Source organism: Lathyrus oleraceus, chromosome 2 (genome assembly GCF_024323335.1).
Source record: "Lathyrus oleraceus cultivar Zhongwan6 chromosome 2, CAAS_Psat_ZW6_1.0, whole genome shotgun sequence".
Classification (NCBI taxonomy): Eukaryota; Viridiplantae; Streptophyta; class Magnoliopsida; order Fabales; family Fabaceae; genus Lathyrus; species Lathyrus oleraceus.
Window position 1 is genome coordinate 11868890 of NC_066580.1, and position 15804 is coordinate 11884693.

A 15804-nucleotide genomic window follows, 5' to 3' on the forward strand; every position below is an offset into this window, starting at 1 on the left:
GAATCTCCACATTAAAATCAATACATTAAAAATAATACATTAAAATTAATACATTAAAATTAATTATTAAAATTAATTATTAAAATTAACACATTAAAATTAATTAAGCAATTTAGGGTGAGCCTCCACAAGGGTATCCCACAAATAAAGTGGAAGACCTAACGGCGGTCTTTTTTTCTGGGACATACGAACCTTTGCAAAATTCAACAAACGGGTTAGCATACCAAATCAAGGTGCAATCGAGGATTACACCGCAAAAGAAATCACAACAGTAATAGGATCAAATAAACAATGCCTGACTATGATAAAACATGAATGAAAAGTCATAACAGAAAAGCTGGCTACTGTCAGGTTCGCGCCTGCCTCGCCTAGCGAAGGCTTAGCGAATACTCGCTGCATGCTCGCTTAGCGATGTGCTAGCGAGCGGCTGCGGATTCCGGTTTTAATAACGATATAATGGCAACAAGCTTCACACTTTATAGCATTCATTACAGAGATTATGTGGTTAGACATTCAACGGTTCATGCATACTTAAATTCATATGTAAAACTTAAGATAGTTTCATAAATTCAATCATGATACCATGTGCAAATTAAGAACATAGGGTAGTAATAGCAATGCCAACCTGTTTGTAATCGAATGGTAACCTTGAATTGGCTGATCGGATCGAATTGAGCGGAAGTGACCTTGCCGCCGCCGGCTTTTCCTTCAGGGCTTCCTTTAGGGTTTTCCGTCTGTAAGCGCTAGGGTTTGCTTGCTAGAGTTCTCCTCTCTCCTTTTTTCACCTCTTTTCCTCCATTTTTACTTGTGCTTCCAAATAAGCCACCTGAGACAAATAGGAAGAAAATACCGCGTAATATCTAACAACATAAAGTGAACTAAAATAAATAATGATAAAATTTAATTGAATTAAGTCCTAAAATATGATATAACTTCATGTTATCACTAGGCGAGCGTGTAGCGAACAGGCCAGTTTGGGTCATTCGTGAGCTGGGCCTTCGTTCCTTTAAGATCAGTGTCATAAAAATGAGTCGGAGTGCCCTGAAAAAATGTCTTGAAATATTAATGGGCAAATTTTGGGGTATGACAGTAGTCAACTGCCACGAGTATGTATTTGTTACCGAAAGAGGATGGAAAAGGTCCCATGAAGTCTATCCCCCACACGTCGAAAATCTCTACTTCCAAAACGCCCTTTTGTGGCATCTCGTCACGTCTAGATATGTTTCCTGTGCGTTGACATCTATCACATTTCTTAATAGCCGCATGCACATCCTTCCATATATTTGGCCAATAAAAACCGGCTTGTAGGATTTTAGAGCAGGTCTTGGATGTACTTGCATGTCCACCATAAGGAGCGGAGTGACAGTGTTGGATTATATTTTCTACCTCTTCTTCGGGTATACACCGACGGAAAATACCATCGGGGCCTCTTTTAAAGAGTAAGGGGTCATCCCAGTAATAGTGTTTTATGTCATAGAAGAATCGTTTCTTCTGCTGGTAGGATAAAGTAGGTGGAACTATTCCGGCAGCTAAATAATTGACGAGATCAGCGTACCATGGTGTAACAGATATGGCTAAGGTGGTTTCTACCTGTTTATCAGCGTTATTTTCTCCCAAAGTAGCTATAAGTTTATCGTACGAGAAATCATCGTTAATTGGTGTTCTTTCCGGTTCAAGGTTCTCAAGTCTAGAGAGGTGATCTGCTACTACGTTTTTAGTTCCTTTCTTGTCTTTGATTTCCAAATCGAACTCTTGTAGCAACATGATCCACCTTAGGAGTCTAGGTTTAGCATCCTTTTTTGTTAAGAGGTATTTGATAGCAGCGTGGTCAGTGTAAATGATTATTTTGGCTCCGACCAAGTAAGAACGAAATTTATCTAGCGCAAATACTACTGCTAGAAGTTCTTTCTGGGTCGTGGCGTAATTCATTTGTGCTTCATCTAGAGTTCTACTTGCGTAATATATAACGTGAAGCTTTTTATCCTTTCGTTGTCCTAAAACAGCACCTACAACATAATCACTAGCATCACACATTATTTCGAATGGTTCATTCCAATCTGGTGTCTGCATTATGGGTGCGGAGATCAATGCTTGTTTAAGCGTTTGAAATGCTTCTAAACATTTATTGTCGAATATGAATTCAGCATCCTTCATCAATAGCCCGGTTAAAGGTTTAGTTATTTTAGAGAAGTCTTTAATGAATCGTCGGTAAAAACCGGCATGTCCTAAGAAGCTTCGTACTTCTCTCACAGTTTTCGGAGGTTGAAGGTTTTCGATTACCTCTATTTTGGCTTTGTCTATTTCAATTCCTCTATTTGATATAATATGTCCTAAAACAATTCCTTCTTGTACCATAAAGTGACATTTTTCCCAATTAAGTACTAGGTTTACTTTTGCACATCGTTCTAGAACTCTTTCTAGGTTTTCAAGACATTCCTCAAAGCTTTGTCCGCATACGGAAAAGTCATCCATAAATACTTCCATGATGTTTTCGAGAAAATCGGCGAATATTGCCATCATGCACCTTTGGAAGGTTGCAGGAGCATTACACAAGCCAAACGGCATTCGTCTATAAGTGAAGGTACCAAAAGGACACGTGAACGTTGTCTTTTCTTGGTCATCAGGATGAATTGGTATTTGAAAGAAGCCTGAGTAACCGTCTAGATAGCAGAAATGAGAATGTTTTGTTAATCGTTCTAACATCTGGTCAATGAATGGTAAAGGGAAATGATCTTTTCGGGTTGCTTTGTTTAGTTTCCTATAGTCAATGCACATTCTCCATCCCGATTCGATTCGTTTGGTTATAGTTTCTCCTTTTTCATTTTCAATAACTGTTATACCTCCTTTCTTCGGTACTACGTGTACAGGACTAACCCATTTGCTATCAGATATAGGATATATGATACCTGCCTCTAATAACTTGGTTATTTCCTTCTTCACTACCTCACTCAGGATCGGGTTTAGTCTCCTCTGGTGTTCCCTAGAAGTTTTACAGTCTTCTTCTAGCATGATGCGGTGCATACAAATAGAAGGAATTATTCCTTTAAGATCGGTGATGTTGTATCCTAGTGCGGTTGGATATTTTCTTAAGATATGCAGGAGTTTTTCTGTTTCGAGTTTTCCTAGGTCTGCATTAACTATCACTGGTCGTTCAAGTTCTAAGTCTAGGAATTCATATCTCAGATTTTTGGGAAGTGTTTTCAGGTCTAGGGTTGGTTTCTTAAGGCATTGCGTAGGGTCCGGTGTTATTGCTAAACATTGGTTAAGTTTGTCTTCTGCAAGATAGTCAGATGATTTGTCTTTTTCTAACTCTGTTTCTTTTATGCATTCATCGATGATATCCATGAAGTAACATGTATCTTCTATTGCAGGTGCTTTCAAAAATTGGGAAAGAATGAACTCAATTTTCTCTTCTCCTACTTCGAAAGTGAGTCGTCCTCGTTTTACGTCTATGATCGCACCGGCAGTTGCTAAGAACGGTCTTCCCAGTATAATGGGTGTAACTTCATATTCTCTAATGTCCATAATTATAAAATCAGTTGGAATGTAGAATTGACCTATGCGCACGGGAACGTTTTCAAGAATTCCTACAGGATATCTAATTGAACGATCTGCTAGTTGCACAGACATTTTAGTTGGTCTTAATTCTCCCATTTCTAGTTTCTTGCATATGGATAAAGGCATAACACTAATACCGGCTCCTAAATCGCATAAGGCTTTGTCGATGACAAATTTTCCTATGTGACAGGGTATAGAGAAGCTACCCGGGTCTTTGAGTTTAAGAGGCATATTCTGGATTATAGCGCTACATTCAGCAGTGAGTGTAACGGTTTCGCTATCTTCAAGTTTCCTTTTATTAGAAAGAATTTCTTTTAAGAACTTGGCATATGAGGGCATCTGCGTAATAGCTTCTGTAAACAGAATTGTGACGTTTAATTGTTTCAGTAGGTCAACAAATTTTTTAAATTGGCCCGCATCTTTGGTTTTAATAAGCCTTTGAAGGTAAGGGATAGGTGGTTTATAAGGTGGTGGAGGTACATAATGTTCCTTCTTTTCTACGGTTTCCTTATTACTCTTTTCCTTTTCCTTAGTTTTATTTTCTTCCTCAGTTGACTTTTTAGAGTTTTGGTTTTCTATCCTTGGGTCAGATGGTCCTTCCACTTCCGTTCCACTTCTTAGTATGATTGCATGAGCGTGGCTTCTCGGGTTAGGTTGGGGCTGTCCAGGAAATGTACCAGTTGGGGCAGCAGTAGGCGCTTGTTGTTGAGCTACTTGTGATATTTGTGTTTCCAGCATTTTGTTATGGGTAGCCAGGGCATCTATTTTACTTGCTAGTTGTTTAATTTGTTCGCCAGTGTGTACATTCTGGTTTAAGAAATCTTTATTGGTTTGCTGTTGAGAAGCTATAAAGTTTTCCATCATAATTTCCAAGTTGGATTTCCTAGGGGCGTTATTGTTAGGTGTAGATGGGATCGGCTTTTGATATCCCGGAGGTATAGCTGGGGCTTGATTCGGAGATTGTCCAGGTGCGTATAAAGCATTATTACTCTTATATGAAAAATTTGGATGATTCTTACAATTTGAGTTATAGGTATGCGAGTAGGGGCTTCCTTGAGCATAGTTTACTTGCTCCGCTTGGATTCCTGTTAGGAGTTGACAATCTGCAGGAGTGTGACCTTGGATTCCACAGACTTCGCAATTCTGAGTTAGGGCAACCACGGTGGCTGGAGGTGATACATTTAAACTTTCAATTTTCTGGACCAGAGCATCCACTTTTGCGTTAACATGATCAAGGTTACTTATCTCGTACATGCCAATTTTAGTTTGAGGTTTTTCTACCATTGTTCGTTCGCTTCCCCACTGATAGTGGTTTTGGGCCATGCTTTCGATAAGTTGGTAAGCATCAGCATAAGGTTTGTTCATTAGTGCACCACCTGCGGCGGCGTCTATTGTTAACCTCGTGTTGTACAAGAGACCATTATAGAAGGTATGAATTACTAACCAGTCCTCTAAACCATGGTGTGGACAAAGTCTCATCATGTCTTTGTATCTTTCCCATGCTTCGAAAAGAGACTCGTTATCTTTCTGTTTAAATCCATTTATCTGGGCTCTTAACATAGCTGTTTTGCTCGGCGGAAAATATCGGGCAAGAAAGACTTTCTTTAACTCGTTCCATGTGGTGACTGAGTTGGAAGGAAGAGACTGGAGCCATCTTCTAGCGCTATCTCTTAACGAGAAAGGAAAAAGACGAAGTCGAATTGCCTCTGAAGTGACACCGTTAGCTTTAACAGTATCAACGTATTGGACAAATACGGATAAATGAAGGTTTGGATCCTCGGTAGGATTTCCAGAGAATTGGTTCTGTTGTACTGCTTACAACAGTGAAGGTTTAAGTTCGAAGTTGTTTGCTTCGATTGCGGGTGGAGCAATACTCGAATGTGGCTCATCTTGCGATGAAGCGGCGTAATCTCGAAGAGCACGAGCTGGTTCTGCCATCTCGGGTATCGGCGAAGGAAGAAGATTTTTGAGATCAGGAAGTTCGACAGGAGGGAGATTGTTCGCAGCATGGTATTCCCGAATTCGTCGTAAGACTCGGAGATATAGTTCGATATCGTTGATTCGTAAGTAGAACGGCTCGCCTTGTGAGCGAGTATGTGGCATACAAATCAACGAAAGAAAGAAAAGAAAAGAAAAATAAGCCTTAGTCTCTACAGCGTAACAGAAGAGTTACGATATCGACTAAATAAAAGTCCCCGACAACGGCGCCAAAAACTTGATCGCGACTTAATGAGTCGAATTTGGGGTACAAACTGCAAGTGCACAGTTCTATCGCGTAGTTTTAAAAGATATCGATCCCACAGGGACTTATGAATCGATATACCGTTTTCTAAGGTTACTTCGTAAAGCTAAGGCGGATAATACTTTGATTGTTCGGGGGAAAAGTTAAAATTAAAATAAGATCTAAATTAAATATTAATTAAGCGGATATCGGTATGTAGTTCGTCGTAATTAGGGAATCAATTCTTCGTTGGTTTCTTGGTTTTAAAACAAATCCTTTCAGTAGACACTATTGATTAAAAGTCTTATCTCAAACTCTCGCTCTGTTGAATAAACTATGATTTTAACGTAGCTGTCACTTATTAGTTAAGTCCAAAATCACTTTTTGAAAACAATAGAATCCGTAGAAACTCTTTTTAAGAAAACACTAAACGTTTAAACATCCTTGTCTCAAACTCTCGCTCTGTTGACTTAGATTATATAATTAAATTCAAATGCTTAACTCTCGTCCTCACATTCAACCTTTAAAAATACTTTTTGAAAAAGATTAGAATTTAATTAACTCTAAAAATTGCTTTCGCCCTGATCTAGAATTAATGTCCAATTTACACTGTCCAGTTAAAAACTCAAACTCTCGTTCTATTGATTTCAACTTCTTTATGTCTTTTACTTTCGTACAAAATCTTGTTATTAAACCTGTAAATTGAGACCGTAAAAAGAGTGTTTTTATTTTTAAATGTAAGTAAACCAACTTAGTTTTGATTCCTTCATTCCGCTTACTCTACATACCGATACCTAAATAAATTAGCCAGACATGCTTAACAGATCTAAATAATCAGCATGCATAAATAATTCCATCTCAGGCAAATAATATAAATAAACAGTAAAGCAGAGCATATATAAATTCAAACAATAATTAAAGAACCTGAATAATTTATAGCAATCTCGAACACTCCACCACAGACCGGTTGGATTTGTTCTTGAATTCTTCAATCGGACAGGAAAATAAAAGTGAAGGAATAAAAGTCTAGGGTCTAACGTAAGGTTAGATCTAGTAAAAGATACACAATAGTTTCCGGTGTAGAAACTATTGTGCGAAAAATTAATTAAGTGCTGAAAGATTAACTGGAAAGGAAAGTAAAAATAAGAATTGCAATTAAAAGCAAAAACAGTAAAGGAAAAATAATGGTATGCTTACACGGCTGGTAGAAGAAAATTGAACGAAGCGGCCCGTCCCAGGGTTTGCCAAAAGCTACTATTTATATTGGTCACTTGTTGTAACTGTTTCCAGAGGTCTTCCGTGTAAAGAGTCTTCACGTTGCAAATGGTCAAGCGTAACAACAGGCCTCAACGTCTTTGTTGCGCTTCTGAAGCCAAAAATATAGGGGAATGGTGTGACGTACGTCACACCATGTGTTACGCTCGTAACACAAGTAGGTAGGGCGTGACGCTCGTCACAGCTTGTGTGACGCTCGTCACGGGCGCAGCGCCTTGCTTTTGGGCTGGGCTTTGGCTTGGTGGAATTTGCTTCTTTTCATTTCTTTTTGCACCTCCTTTTCTTCCTTTTTCACTTGTGCTTCAAATAAGTTACCTGAGATAAATAGAAAGAAATACCGAGTAATATCGAATAAAATGAAGTAAATTGAAGTAAATAATAATATAATTTAATTAAATCGAGTCCTAAAATGTGATATTATTTCATGTTATCAACATACTTGATAATAATTCTTGCTTGAGGGCTCGATAGAAGTCCCGCCCAAGTAGGTCAAAACGCCTCGCCCAAGGGACTGGTAGTCTTATCAGCCGAGCTATAAACAATTTTGTCTAAGGGACTTATATTCCCCATGATAATTATACTCTAGTCTGAGGGACTTAATGTCTCCTCGTGTGGGACGAAACTCAAGGGTCATGCTTGAGAGGCGCGGTAGATGTCCAGTCTGAGAGACTTGATAACAAATCTTACTTGAGGGCTCAATAGAAGTACTACTTAAGTAGGTCAAAATATCTCGTCTGAGGGACTGGTAGTCTTGTCAGGCAAGCTATATACAATTTTGTCTGAAATACTTAGATTCTATATACTAACTAAACCCTCGTCGGAGAGACTTAGTGTCTCTTCAACCAAACCTCCCAGGGTGGCTAAAGACCTTATTAGAGGAAGCTGTAGTTCTTATGTCGTATATTAATGACATTGTGTTGGCAAGGAAACACCATGCATGAAATTACAATTGTTAAGTCTATTTTAGAACCTTAAATATATTCATGGAACTTATGGATGAACTTGAATGCATTCACCACTAAATTTCTTTATGCATTGAAGCCTGAATTATGGATCATATAGTGATACAGTAACTGAGCTATTAATCAGAACCAGATTCTCAATTAATACATATAATATTAAAAACATTTCATGTTAGTTTGAATTTTGATCATATCCTAGGTAAGTTATAAAATTTCATATTGGTTTGGATTTTGATTATATTCTAAGTAAGTTGTAGTACTAATACATATAAAATAGATGATAATGCTCATTCTTTAATCTCAACCAATAAATATTATTAATAACAAATTAAAAATTATGAAAACAGTCGAATCATAGTAGAAATATTTTATATGTAATTATACAAAATGCCACCATTAAGATAAGGAATTTCCATTATATTGATGGTAAATTATCAAGCCATCCATCCTTATTTACAAAGGATGACAAACTATATTCATTTAAGTTTAAGCTATTTGCTTTCTTCTCCCATCCAACACGTTTCTCAGTACTAGCCCCTGGTCCTGTACAATTTACTTCTGCAAAGATAGTATTTTGCCTGCATAAATTTATTTAAAAATTAAATAAATATATAAATATAAGAGAAAATTGAAAGAAAACCGAGGACGACCTTCAAAAAATACTTGTGTTTTTCTATTATGTAATAAAATAAAACTTACGCTTGAATTGTCGTTAAATTCCATTGATCCCATCCTTGAGGAGTTACCACGGACGAGAAATATGTTTCCCAAAATATAACTCTCGAGTAAGGACCCCAAGGTCTACCCAGATTCACTTGACCATTTCCATCGATGCGTCCTCCTTTAAAAACATAACCATTTGGCTTATTTGGTGAATCTCTACGTTGTGCGGTGACAAAACCTATAGGTTTGGATTTCGCTTGAACAGCATTGATGTTACAATTCTATAACAAGTAAAAATTCATGAAAAAATCATATAACTATTACTAAAGGTTAACATGTTTCATCAAAATGAAAGAACTTTATTCTCAATGAATTACCTCAAAATAAGATTGACCTTCACCAAAAATGAAGTCCGTTTCACCTTCGACATAACAATTTTTAAAATATTGACGCCTCTTTGATGAAAGCAAAGTATCTTGATAGCCGGTGAAACTACATTCAAAAATTGCAGTCTTATCACCATATAGTGAAGCAGCTACTGCTGGTCCATCATATCCATGTGTGTTCTACAATCGCACAGAATGCATTAGAAATAGTCAAAGATTCAAAGTTGATATTTCCCTCTTGAATCGATCTAATTAAAGATAGAACAAAAATCTATATAGACTAATCTAACACAAAATATTAACCTTATTAACAAATAATAAAATCTAAATCTAAAATCTCAAGACAAACACTTTCTATATCAACAAACCTTGAATGTAATGCCACTCAAAATTACATTAGGTGGAGATGAATGAAATGTTGCACTATTAGAAGTGCCAATATCATTAGCTGCATCATTGTAGGTAATGATTGTGCTATTATTACCAAATCCTTTTAGAATAATGCATGGCTTTCTTGGGTGTATAAAAACTTTTTCCCTACACAATTTAAAAATATGAACACATTATAAAAAAAAAATATTTATTATCAAATTAACATGTAACAATATTTTTACTTACTTGTATACACCAGGATTTATTTTAATTAGAACCCATTGATCATTTGGATTCTTTACAGAATCAATGGCAGCTTGAACTGTTTTAAATGCTCCTTTTCCTCCTTGATCAACAATGATGGTGTTTCCAACTTTATTACCACCACAATCTATAGCTCTTCCAAGAGAAAAACAACTCATAAACAATACTATAAGAAACATCATTGATATTGGAAGAAACATTGTCATAGTTGGTGATAATCTTTTTTTTTCTTCTTCGAGCATAAATACACTTGAAAATTAACACATCAATACTTAATAATTTATTTTGTCAGATATTATTAATTTATTTATTTTTAAATATGAGATTCTCCTCTTTAAGATATGGGATCATTTTCCTAAAATGTGCCAAACTTTTTCAACAAAGATATCTCATAGTATATTCACGTTATTTCTTTTTCTATATATAAAGATCATGTTGGATACACCAAACTTTTTCCTTTGACTCTCAAAAATAAAGTATATTTTAACCCTTTTTCTATGTTAATTTAGCAAAACAATGGGCTCATTTTGAAAGTTATTAAATATTAATAAGTTATTAGATACATATATTTGAAATTAACTAACTTTTTAAAATTATATATCAAAATAATCATATTTTTAATTTATTTCCCAAACTAATCAATGTTTCATGTAAAATGTGAGAGCATACGTAACTTCAATTGGCGCATGTATGTAAAATGTAAGAGCAAGTGTCACTATAAATGATGCATGCATATAAAATATGGGAGCATGCGCTATTCCAATTGACGCATGCATGTAAAATGTGAGAGCATGCATCACTGCAATTGACGTATCCATGTAAAATGTAGAAGCATGCGTTACTACGATTGACGCATGCATGTAAAAGAATAAAGGAGCAGCCACATGTATGCTGTTAATTGCAATTAAATTCTGTTTTTACCCTTTCAAAACTAACATAATTTATTTGTAGAGTCACTTTAGTTGTATTTTAGAGTTGTATCATTTTATTCTCTCAATGTATAAATACACTTGTAATATTCCCAATTCAAAATTAATGCCAAAATCAATATTCATCCAACATTACTCTTTTCTCTAATTCTCTCTCAACTTCATCTTCCCCAATTTTCTTTTCTTCCACCATTGTCAAACCTTCAATTTTCAGTTTTATGTTCTAACATTTGGCATCAAGAACATTGGTTATCGATCCTAATCCGCTGCAACAATGGCAACCGTTTCCAATGATCGAATTTCCACAAATCTCCCGATTCTTGATTCGAAGAACTATGATAAATGGACAAAACAAATGAGGGTTTTTGTTGGTTCTAAGTGTTGGCAGCAATTTTGGTAAAACAAAGAGTGTTCACAAGATGTTGCATGTGATGTCTTAACATAAGATATCTTGTACCTGCTGGAGATTTAAAATGGAATTATGCAGGATTGTTTCAGGATGTCATACCCGATGTCATGACATCTAATATAATGTACCTGCTGGATATTTAAAATGGAATTATGCAGGATTGTTCCAGGATGTCAGACCCGATGTCATGACATCTGTACACAGAACATTCAGGGTGAATGTTATGTGTTATGTGATTGCGCTTTTAATGGCAATCTATGTTTGATTGAGGAGTTAATTGCAAACACATTCAATCATTAATTACAACCTGATTTACTTATTTTCCAAAGAGATCTAATCAGCTGTCATAAGAAGATTTGAATGGAAAATAGTTTTAGGGTTTTATGATGTCCAAGCCCAGCTGAAAGCTTCTATAAAAAGGACATGGAAAACCTGATTTGATACACAAGAAATATAGAGCGAAATATTGAGAGAGAATAAGGGTTTGTGTCTTGTGTGGTCGTGTGACTTGTAAGCCATTCAATTCATCCATAGATGATTGAATGGTCTGATTTGTGAGTTATAATTTGTCACTCAAAGCTTTTAAGCATGGGTGTGTGTTGACTTGATTGAAGCTGCTAAGTAAGATCAAGTGTGTATCTTTGAAGAGTATCTTTTTTTCATAAGTAATTGTTGTTTATTATCACTTGTGTGATTGAGGGGGAGTGAATGGGATCTCATATCTAAGAGTTCTTAGGTAGAAATCATACGGGTAGAGATTAGGTGAAAAAGATTGTAACTTGTGGAGTGTAATGAGAGTCTTTAAACTGATTCTATTTAGTGGATTTCCTTCCTGGCTTGGTAGCCCCCAGATGTAGGTGAGTTGCACCGAACTGGGTTAACCATTGTTTGTGTCTCTTGCATTACTATTCTTTATCTTTATCCTGTTTGCATTATTCAGATATTAGTGTCGTGACATTATCTTCGACATCTCATACCTGATACCAGAATTTCAGTTTTGTTTGGTTATCAAGAGGTGCTTGAGATCGTCGTCAATGGAGTTACACAATTAGGGGCAGAAGCTACCGACATTCAAAGAGCTACACACAAAGAAGAGAAGAAGAAGGATTACAAAGCCCTATTCTTGATTCATTCGTGTGTTGATAACGATAATTTCGAGAAGGTTGGCGATTGTGAGTCGGCGAAGCAAGCATGGGAAATCTTGGAGAAAGCATATGTCGGTGCCGTCAAAGCGAAGGTTGTAAGGTTACAAACTTACAAGCGACAATTCGAGTTAAAACAAATGGAAGACAAAGAAACGATCAACGATTACATTACGCGTATTACCCGGTTAGTTAATCAAATCAAATCTTGTGGGGAAACGATTCTTAAGCAGAATGTTGTATCGAAAGTATTGCGTTCGTTAACGCCGCGTTTCGATAACATAGTTATGGCTATTGAAGAATCAAAGGATCTAACAACTTTGAGCAAGGATGAATTACAAAGTTCGTTAGAGGTACATGAACAAAGGATGGATGAGAGAGGCACCGACAAAGCCAAAGCGGAGATTGCTTTGCAAGCGCGTTTCAATGAAAAGAATAAGAGGTCGAAAGGAAAATTTGCGGCGAGAGGTAAATCAAATTTTCAGAATTTTGGTTCAAATGATTCGCAAAATTCAAAGCATTCGACGAGTGAAAAGGGTGAAAGTAACTCCAAGGATAGTGGTCATAGAAATGGTTTCAAGAAGCGTGATGTGAGTAAGGTGCAATGCTACAAGTGTATAAAGTTTGGACACTTTGCAAATTCGTGTCGTGGTAAATCGAATGAGAATCACAATAATGAAGCCAAGGTTGCTAGGGAAGAGGTAGATGATGAGGACACACTTCTAGTAATGATCACGGAGGAGAGTTATGGAATTACGGATGTTCTGGGAAGCAGCTACAGTAGTGACAGTTTGCGGGACAACAACTGTACCGTTCTGGAAAATAGCGAGAAAATGAATTCGGATCGAAATGCATTGGTTATCGTTCGTGATGGAGTCCAAGGGAGAAATGAGTGGTACTTGGATTCCGGTTGTTCAACACATATGACGGGTCGAAAAGATTGGTTTGTGCAAATCAATCAAGCGGCAAAAAGTAAAGTCAAATTTGCCGACGACACCACTTTAAGCGCCGAAGGGGTAGGAGATATTTTGATCGGAAAAAGGAATGGTGGATATTCAAGGATCAAAGATGTCTTGTATATACCGAGAATTAAGTGTAATCTTTTAAGCATTGGCCAATTACTTGAAAGAGGATACAAAATTCGGTTGGAGGATAATATTTTACGCGTTTTGGATTCAAATGGTGTGTTGATTCTAAAAGCACCAATGGCTGCCAATAGAACCTTTAAGGTTGAGTTAAAGGTTATGGAGCATCGTTGTCTAGCTATCTTGGCAAGTAGAGATGAGTGGTTATGACATTACCGTCTTGGTCACCTTAATTTTAGGGATCTAAGAAAGTTGCAACAAGTGAAATGGTAACGGGGCTGCCACACATTAGTAATCCAACTGAATTGTGTGAGGAATGTGTGAAGGCTAAAAAACACAAGAATGTGTTTAGCAAAGATGCGGGTCGAAGAACCAAAGGCTTACTTGAGGTGGTATGTTCCGACGTTTGCGGACCGATGCAAGTAGAGACTTATGGTGGCAATCGATATTTTGTTACGTTCATTGACGATTTTAGTAGGAGGCTTTGGATATATCTTATCAAGAGAAAAGATGAGGTATTTGGAGTTTTCAAGAATTTCAAATCCATGGTGGAGCGCCAAAGCGGTCGGAAGCTCAAAATTCTCAAAATGGATGGTGGAGGTGAGTATACCTCTAGTGAGTTTGGGAAGTTTTGTGATCTTGAGGGAATTGTACGTGAGGTGGTGCCTCCGTATACGCCTCAACAAAATGGGGCTGCCGAGAGGAAAAATCGTACGATAATGAACATGGTGCGTAGTATGCTTTGTGGGAAAAATTTGCCTAAGGAATTGTGGGGTGAGGCCGTGTCTACAGCCACCTACTTGTTGAATAGGTGTCCCACTAAGAAGCTGTAGAAACTCACACCGAAAGAGGCTTGGAGTGGCTTCAAACCGAATTTGAATCATTTATGCGTTTTTGGATCGATTGCATATCGTCATGTACCAGACCAACTTCAGAAGAAATTGGATGATAAGGGTGAGAAGCTGATATTTGTAGGATATCACTCTACTGGAGGGTACAAGTTATTTGATGGAAAAAATTGGAAGATCGTCATAACCCGGGATGTGACTTTTGATGAAGTCAAAACTGCAGAAAATGCAGTAGTAATCGGTTACCCTACTGGCAGTAATAGATTACCCACAGAAAAACAGCAGTAACAGTTTTTTGAAATCACTGATCCGGAGACTTCCGACACCGTTGTACCAGCACCTATAGTAGCGCAAAATGATGTTGTTTATAATGGTAGACCAGTGAGACAAAGAGCCTTGCCTCATAGACTCCGAGATTACGAAAGATTCCAAGATAACGAAATGAATAACGATGGTGATTTTGTTCATTTCGCGCTTATGGCCGAATCCGAACCGGTAAATGAGGAAGAAGCCTTAAGTGATCCTAAGTGGATATGTGCAATGAAAGAGGAGCTGGAATCTATTGAGAAAAACGGTACTTGGGAGTTGGTCGATTTATCACTTAGAAAGAAACCGATAGGTGTGTGATGGGTCTATAAGGTTAAAGCAAATCCCAAAGGTGAAGTAATCAAGCACAAAGCTCGATTAATGGCGAAGGGATTCTTGCAACGAGAAGGTATAGACTATGAGGAGGTATTCGCACCGATGGATAGATTAGAGACTATTCGTTTGGTTGTTGGTATTGCGCATAACAACAATGGGATGGTTTACCAAATGGATGTCAAATCTGCATTTTTGAATGGTCCTCTTGTTGAGGAAGTCTATGTGGGGCAGCCACCCGGTTTCATGATAAAAGATCAAGAGATGAAGTATTATAAGCTACACAAGGCGTTGTATGGTTTGAAATAAGCTCCAAGAGCTTGGAACAAACGTATTGACGACTTTCTTATTGACATTGGTTTCAAACGATGTGTATCCGAACATGGAGTTTATGTGAGATCGGATACGAATGATGGTGTGATTATACTTTGCTTGCATGTTGATGATCTCTTGATTACGGATAGCCATGACAAGAGTGTTTCAAGGTTCAAAAGTGAGCTCATGAGAGAGTTTGAGATGACGGACCTTGGTGTCATGAATTACTTCCTTGGCATAGAGTTTCACAAGTCAAAAGTGGGGCTGCTGAAGGTGAGAAAAACAAGAAAGGGGGGGTTTGAATTGTTTGGAAAATAAGCGCTTTTTCAAAAATAAAAATCACACAAGGAATTTATACTGGTTCGCTTATAACACAAAGCTACTCCAGTCCACCCGGCCAAGGTGATTTCGCCTTCAACAAGGACTTAATCCACTAATCTTGAAAGATTGATTACAAACAACGTCTAAGAGAAAGATCTCTTAGTCCTCTCAAGTATACAGACTGCGCAGAGTCACTTGAGGAAATAAAAACAAGGATAAAGACTTATGTAATCTAGAGTGCTTCTAAGATAAGCAAATATTACAACAGCAAGAACAAAGTGTTTCACGTTCTAAGCAAAAGCTTCGTGAAGATTGAGAGAATAAAACGTGTTTATGTGTGTTGATGTTTCAGTAAATTCTTCTGCTTTTAATGTTGATTTGCAGTCCTTTATATATAGGAGTGAAGTAGTCGTTG

The 15804-nt window shown here is 37.2% G+C and overlaps 2 protein-coding genes and 1 non-coding gene across 3 annotated transcripts; 2 read left to right on the top strand and 1 right to left on the bottom strand.

The window, feature by feature from the left end:
* Positions 1-5011: 5011 nt before the first annotated feature.
* On the top strand, positions 5012-5118 carry LOC127125137 (small nucleolar RNA R71). Its single transcript, XR_007804596.1, has one exon. It is a non-coding gene; the product is annotated as a small nucleolar RNA R71 (small nucleolar RNA).
* Positions 5119-8351: 3233 nt separating this feature from the next.
* LOC127121060 (putative pectinesterase 10) lies at positions 8352-9949 on the bottom strand. The gene is made up of 5 exons (XM_051051676.1): positions 9684-9949; positions 9434-9602; positions 9057-9245; positions 8716-8960; positions 8352-8594 (listed from the first exon to the last, which is right to left on the bottom strand). The coding sequence occupies exons 1-5, from the start codon at positions 9941-9943 to the stop codon at positions 8432-8434; spliced, it is 1026 nt and encodes a 341-aa protein (XP_050907633.1). The 5' UTR covers positions 9944-9949; the 3' UTR covers positions 8352-8431.
* A 2372-nt stretch (positions 9950-12321) lies between these two features.
* Positions 12322-13476, top strand: LOC127121642 (uncharacterized). Its single transcript, XM_051052098.1, has one exon. The coding sequence runs from the start codon at positions 12322-12324 to the stop codon at positions 13474-13476; it is 1155 nt and encodes a 384-aa protein (XP_050908055.1).
* Positions 13477-15804: the final 2328 nt, after the last annotated feature.

Coding starts and splice junctions, on each gene's coding strand:
- LOC127121642 (XM_051052098.1), top strand. CDS start 12,322: ATGGAAGACAAAGAAACGATCAACGATTACATTACGCGTATTACCCGG.
- LOC127121060 (XM_051051676.1), bottom strand. CDS start 9,943: ATGCTCGAAGAAGAAAAAAAAAGATTATCACCAACTATGACAATGTTT. Junction 9,603..9,683: donor ATAAATCCTGGTGTATACAA/GTAAGTAAAAAT, acceptor TAAATTGTGTAG/GGAAAAAGTTTTTATACACC. Junction 9,246..9,433: donor TGAGTGGCATTACATTCAAG/GTTTGTTGATAT, acceptor GTGCGATTGTAG/AACACACATGGATATGATGG.